Source organism: Nansenia antarctica (assembly GCF_963989245.1).
Source record: "Nansenia antarctica genome assembly, chromosome: 4".
NCBI classification, from domain to species: domain Eukaryota; kingdom Metazoa; phylum Chordata; class Actinopteri; order Argentiniformes; family Microstomatidae; genus Nansenia; species Nansenia antarctica.
In genome coordinates this window covers 4278679-4285870 of record NC_137689.1, presented here as the reverse complement: position 1 = coordinate 4285870, position 7192 = coordinate 4278679, and the positions used below count along the sequence as shown (strand labels likewise).

Genomic DNA, 7192 nt, shown 5'->3' with positions numbered 1-7192 from the left:
ACAACATACAACCCTAAATTTACAACCCACACAATCAGAGCATTATTATTTGAGTTTGATGAACATAACCGCTGAACTGTGTGTACATGTTGAAGATCAAAAACAAAATGTTGAAGTGAATAAATATGCCTTTGAAAAGAGTTAATCTGTAACAACATGAAAGAGAAAAGAGAAGCTCTGCAGTTCGGAAAAACAAATACATATCAAATGTACATGATGTAAATAAAGACCAAACACAAATTGTTACATTTACAGTAATACGTACATATACAAATGATATGGACACCAATCTGCTTAATTATTTTTTATAAGAAATATGCAATGACTTGAAGTAGAAATTGATCAGCAGAAAGAAGAAAGAAAGAAAAGGCAATTGAAGCTGCAGTGCGTTAACACAGAGCGACTACAGTACATACAAGTGTTAAGTACCAAACTGTACCATCAGAAGCCAAACACTTTGTAGAAAACAAGAAAAGAAAACGTACTGTAGAAAGAAAACGTTAAGCAAAGTGATCGAAGCGCACGACTCCCTCTTCCCTCAAGAGCAATAATGAATTTGCTCAATCTAACATTTCTCAATAATCTCAGTTGTTATTCAGTGATGGAACAAGTATTCAGTGTAAAATGTCCCAGGTGGGGGGAACTAAAGTTTGATACCATCCATCTGCAATCTGGGTGGAGAAATCAGTCAACAAATAACCAGTCTTGTCAAATACAGGTTCAACAGCAGTAATATGGACAAATTAAAACCTTAATCATAAGTATGTCACTGTTGGTTTCCTATAAACAGCTGGCCTTAAAAACCGGAAAGTGAAAATACCCTTTTGAAATCCATTGAGTCGTTCTCGATCTGTTCAGTTGAAACCATCATGCTGTATTTATAGACAATGAGTGACGCGCCGGGTCCATTTGGAGCACAGAATAACACATTTACCATGACATTCAATTACCCAAGCTCTTTGTCCTGAAACCTTAATAAACAGCAACATCCTAAATTCTATTTGTGATCATTCAACATTCAGTCTTGGTGGTCAATTGCGAGCGCAACACAACCTTGGGGGAAAAGATGATACAGAAGAACCATCTCTTCCAAGCATTTTCTTTTTTTGGCAGTGCAATATTCAAGTCCAACTGGTCCCCTGTAATCTTACACGGTGGACCTTAGGAGTCTCTCTACTGATAGCACCCCCAACTTCCCTTAGCAGGTGCAGACAACACTTGCTACCGTTAATAAAAAACATACACCTTCACTGGTGGAGTTTTTTCTTTTTTTGGCTGCAGTAGGTTTGGCACAGGTACTGGTGAGAGAGTGGTTTGCAGTCTGAGGGCAGACCATGGCGGTTGCGGTCATGGTCATACGGCGGTCTCCTGGTCCTCTCTCTGGATCATCTGGTAATGCTGGCGGTTCTCTAGGTAGGCTGCCAGCGCCGCGTCCTTGGCCTTCTCCGCACGATGCTTTGGCGTATCACCCTGCAACAGTGGACAGGCAGAAAAGAAATAATACATTAGACTTATATAGAGCTGGGGTGCTTAGGTGGCGTAGCGGGTTAAGCGTTGACCATATAACCGCAGGGTCCCCGGTTCGATTCCGGCCGGGGACATATCCTGCATGTCATCCCTCCTCTCTCTCCCACCCATCCTTCCTGTCTAAATCTCTACTGTATCTGTCAATAAAAAAATGAAAAATATGAGTGGGACTGCCCCACTCAGAAAAAAAAAAAAAAAAAACTTATATAGAGCTTTTCTAGACACTCAAAGACGCTTTACAAACTGAAAAGATTGAGTAGTAAAATAAAAAGAAACAAAAATAAATAAAAGAAAGTATAGGGGTCTAATACATTTTTAGATTACTAAATCTAAATCTAAGTGTCTTTGTAGGACAATCTACTCTGGATACTGCAAACTATATCTAGATTTCGGGCGGAGAAGCGGCGAAAACAAGCAATGCCAGCGTCCTCTCTCGACCGGCATTTTTTGAAAAGTGAAAAGTCTTACTAAATATGATCAATGTAATGTTAGCTAGCTACCTCTAAACATGGATTTGGCTGGGCATACACTTATTAATTTGAGGTGGTAAACACAGTCTGTCTATCTTATCTGTTTGGTTAACTTATTAGGTCAAATACAATGAAAAGGGTATAGAGAATCTGTTAGATACTCTCCAATATTGTAAAGTCCTGTTTGTTCTGTTTCACTCATATCAAACCTCTCACTTAAACATTGATGTCATCAGCCTTTCTAGCGAACATCCCCTGCAGTATATAGTATACATCGTTATATTCTGTAGGATTAACTTGCGCAGGAGTGATACAGAATCGTAATACTTCCACCATACTGTTCCCTCGGTCTCTCACTATCTTTGTTTTATGAAGCATACTTTTACGACATGTTGTTAAATGGCAAGGTAAACAATAATATAAGATATACCCGACCTTGAAGAAAATAAGTGTTCACTATGTTTTGTTGTTGAGAGTTGCAACACACACACACACGCACACACGCACACACGCACACGCACGCACACACACACACACACACACACACACACACACACACACACACACACACACACACACACACACACACACACACACACACACACACACCGAACCGAAGTATTATTCTGCCTAAACTTCTAAGGGTGTATCATAATAATTGTTTATGCTTTAGATGTTTTAGATGTTTAGATGGTTCCCATTATCAACAGTGAATCAGACCCCAAAACCTCCTCTCTCTGTACAAAGGACACAAAGTCAGCGTTTGCCAAGGAATTACTAATTAAAAGTACAGTAACTGGTAGGGTCTGGGGATTTTACAGACTTAATGAAAGTCTTCCTTTTCATCTGAGGGCTTCCTGTGAGAAACTTCACAAATGTAGATCACTGCTAATTGTATTTTGCAGTGCATACAGCAGAGAGAGAGAGGGAGAGATAGAGATAGAGGAGAAACAGGAGGGTGAGACAGAGATAAGACACAGAACTGCACATGTGCCGCTTTCTCAAGGCCAAAAAGGAGCACAGACAGACAGACAGAGACAGACAGAGACAGACAGGCAGGCAGGCAGGAAAGAGTTGCATCCACAGGCCACAGGGTATGAATCATGAAAATCCTGCAAGATTACATTTTTCACTGAGGTATCACGCGATAGAGGGCGATACAGTAGCCAAGTGTCATGCAGTAATTATGTTAAGAGTAAGGGTAGATGGAAGGGTAACAAAAGGGTCGAAATAAGGGTACAAAACTACACGAGCATTTAATACATAATCAAATAATGACAAAATGGCAGAGACGACAATTCCCTACACCCGACAACACCTTGAGTTCTCTCTCTTCTACATCTCTACAGGCATTCAGTTGGTCCTCAGAGCAACTGTTTGGTTAATCACAAGGGCATGGTGGGAGAGACTGTGCGGTACACAGATTACCGTACGCATCCCACTGTACATGTGGTCGATGAGACGTTGTAGGGGGAAAAATGTGTCTCAAGTGGTCTGGTGCCATGCAGGACAGAGGGTGGAGGAGATAGAAACCAGATGAATAATATTATAGGGATTTTCAGTTAGAAAATTAAAGCCTTGTGTTTTCTAATGCAGACCTATGTAGTCCCTGTGGCCACAGAGCAAATGTACCCAATTGGCTATCTCTGCAGGAGGGCTCAAACACATCAGACATGTTGGGCTGGTGGTGGGTGACGGTTAGCCGATTTAATGAGCTTTGCAGGAGTCTGCCTGGTTTGCTTCAAATTGGGACGTGTAGATTGTCAATCATCATTACTCGAGGGACCAATACATAGCCTAGCATTAATTCACAAAATGAAAGAGTATAGGATGATTCTGTGGGATACATTACACAACCCTTTTGCCCTTTCTACAGTCTCTTGGTTGGAGTATTTGGCACATGGAGACGAATATATAGACGGATATCTCTCCATGAACATGATCTTCTCGAGAGTTTAAACTACTCTGGTTTCTCTTCGTCTTTCTGTTTCTCTTTCTATTCATCCTGTACATGTGTACTGAAGTGCGCTGGGAGCAGTGTGGCTTTGCTACTGTGTGAAAAGATGAGAGGATGTGGAAGGGATGGAGGGCGCATGGAGAGAGTCATCAGACTTTAGTTTATTAGTTTATAGTTTTGTGGACAGTCCCCATTAATTAACAGCAGTAAAGCAGTACATGGAGCAGCTTTAGCCTACATGGCTAATTTCCAGCTGTAGTCCCCAGCAAAGTTGTTAATATGCACCATAAAATATATTAGTTAAAAGAAAGATAATTACATTATATTTACAATTAAGGCAAGCATAGGCAAAATGAAGAAAAACTTACAAACATATTGCACATGGATGATGGCAGCAATCAATGCGGTTCGTGCAATAAAAAACAATACAAAGGGAACACAGGAAAAGAAAATGGTCACAGCGACCACAGTGAAAGCACATACGAGACACACATGCAGGCGGGTAGCAGAGTGGGCAGGAATGAGGGGGGATGGATGGAGAAAGTAGGGAGGGTTGGAGGGTTGATGGAGACAGTAGGGAGGGTTGGAGGGTTGATGGAGACAGTAGGGAGGGTTGGAGGGTTGATGGAGACAGTAGGGAGGGTTGGAGGGTTGATGGAGACAGTAGGGAGGGTTGGAGGGTTGATGGGAGAGTAGGGAGGGTTGGAGGGTTGATGGGACAGTAGGGAGGGTTGGAGGGTTGATGGGAGAGTAGAGAGGGTTGGAGGGTTGATGGAGACAGTAGGGAGGGTTGGAGGGTTGATAGAGACAGTAGGGAGGGTTGGAGGGTTGATAGAGACAGTAGGGAGGGTGGATGAAGACAGTGGGGAGGGTTGGAGGGTTGATGGAGACAGTAGGGAGGGTTGGAGGGTTGATGGAGACAGTAGGGAGGGTTGGAGGGTTGATAGAGACAGTAGGGAGGGTTGGAGGGTTGATAGAGACAGTAGGGAGGGTGGATGAAGACAGTGGGGAGGGTTGGAGGGTTGATGGAGACAGTAGGGAGGGTTGGAGGGTTGATGGAGACAGTAGGGAGGGTTGGAGGGTGGATGAAGACAGTGGGGAGGGTTGATGGAGACAGTAGGGAGGGTTGATGGAGACAGTAGGGAGGGTTGATGGGAGAGTAGGGAGGGTGGATGAAGACAGTAGGGAGGGTTGATAGAGGGAAGTAGGGAGGGTTGGAGGGTTGATGGGAGAGTAGGGAGGGTTGATGGGAGAGTAGGGAGGGTGGATGAAGACAGTAGGGAGGGTTGGAGGGTTGATGGGAGAGTAGGGAGGGTGGATGAAGACAGTAGGGAGGGTTGGAGGGTTGAAGGGTTGGTTAGGGAGGGTGGTTCTCACCTGTAAGTCTGTCTTCATCAGGGAGGCCCCTGCCTCCACCAGGTAGTGACAGATGGTCCTCTGACACAGGGACGCTGCTCTGTGCAACACCGTCTCCCCGCTGAGAGACACACGGGAGAGAGACACACGGGAGAGAGAGAGACACACGGGAGAGAGACAGACACACGGGAGAGAGACAGATATGAAGATGTCAGATACACTATGTATGCCCACGTATGTGTACAAATACAAAAATAAAGGTGACATGTACTAGGATAGTCTGAATATAATATAACGGAACTTACTTTTCTTTTTCAGTCACATCCAAGAGATCTGTGGGTGCTGTTTTTTTGGCAAGAGAGAAAAATAAATAAATATATAAAAGCATGTCACTAAAACCAGTTATTATGCCCTAAGGTTATCTGATATCCTTTTTCTAGAGTAGTAAAAAGCTTGTGTAAGAGGAATTTCTGTCTGAAAAATATGTCCTGTGGCATTGTGCGGCATCGCTGAGTACCGCCGTCTCTCTCTGATTCACAGCCCTAAACCCCACAGATTGAATTGTATCTGCACAACCTTGAAGAGTGCCCAAGCCTGGGGTCAATTTTGTACAGCGACTGTCAAGTGTTTTTAAAAAAACACAAAAAGGAGAGATGCCATTGACGAAGCTAAAGTGCTGAGCTAGCGTCTGAGGCTTGGGATCTATGACATTTCAAACTGTTTAGAATTGTCGAGTGTTGTTGGAAGGGTGTCCTTCTTTCAACAGAGAATATAATACCAGGGATGCAAACTAGTGATGGCACCAAAAGGTGACAACAAAGTTTACACCCCCTGAATACAATCTGAGAAAAGAAAATGTAGTTGTAACTCTTTCTGTTGGTCCTACCGTTGTCGAGGATGTAGCGGACTGTCTCCTTGCTGCCTGTGTTGACAGCGTGGTGGAGCAAGGTGCAACCTGATTCGTCCTGGACTGTCAGGTCGCCTCCCAGTTTGTGCAGCTCCCTCAACTAGGAGAAGAAACAACATTATGCCATTATTGCATACATGTTTTATATCATCGTCACTAGCAGCTGTGATGTTGGGAGGTCCTCCTCATTCATATGAACGAAGGTCACTTCTGTGTCCTGTCTATAGCTACAAGGTAAACAGCTACCTTGAGGTCAAGGTGTCAGAGGTGGGACTATCCTTTCCTTGTTAGCTTCCATGCTAACTATAAAGAACAGTGTGTTCACCATTGGCCACTGGCATCTCCCGCTTACCTTCTCATGGTCCTTGCTCTTCACACATTCAATTAACACTTCTGGTGTCACTGCAAGACAGGAAATACAAAGGGGACATGTAGATTTGTTTTTTAAACAACACAGCAGACAGCAATTTTCTAACCGAGACATTGATTGTCTCTTTTGGGAGCAAGTTTAAATCGGGATACATTTGTTTTGCTTCAATGTTATGTAGATGTCATGGTATTTATGACAATTGTATTATAATACTGACAGCTGTTGTGGTAAATCATTGTCTAACTAGATGACAACACTATTGCAAAACAAAAACAAAAACAAACAACAATTAGCTCAATAAACGTGAAGACAATGTATGAGCAAGGAGAAGAGAGCAAGACGCATTTGCAGCCTTCAGTCTAACAGACCGATAATCACAAGATGGATCACAGACAGTTTTAATGAAGACGTGTAATCACATTAGTGTCTGGTGAGTTCTCGGGGTCTCCGTCTCTAATATGCCAAATCCTTGTTCAAAGCACCAAAAAATGCCCCTTTGTAGATTATTTATCCCTAATCCGCCAATCTGCATGTTTCCCCTCGTAGAGAGGCGAGGGGGAACGAACCACTCAAACTCAACATTCCCCAAAGCATTTTTCCACAAA

General features: G+C 43.2%; 1 protein-coding gene across 1 annotated transcript in view; it reads right to left on the bottom strand.

The window, feature by feature from the left end:
* Positions 1-291: 291 nt before the first annotated feature.
* dgkza (diacylglycerol kinase, zeta a) overlaps positions 292-7192 on the bottom strand; it is a 57506-nt gene continuing 50605 nt past the window's right edge. The window contains exons 27-31 of the mRNA XM_080528603.1: positions 6570-6619; positions 6197-6317; positions 5616-5652; positions 5332-5431; positions 292-1470 (exon numbers count right to left, since the gene is read on the bottom strand). Coding sequence (XP_080384729.1) covers positions 1354-1470; positions 5332-5431; positions 5616-5652; positions 6197-6317; positions 6570-6619 — 425 coding nt within the window. The 3' untranslated portion in view covers positions 292-1353. The remainder of the gene's footprint in view (positions 1471-5331; positions 5432-5615; positions 5653-6196; positions 6318-6569; positions 6620-7192) is intronic.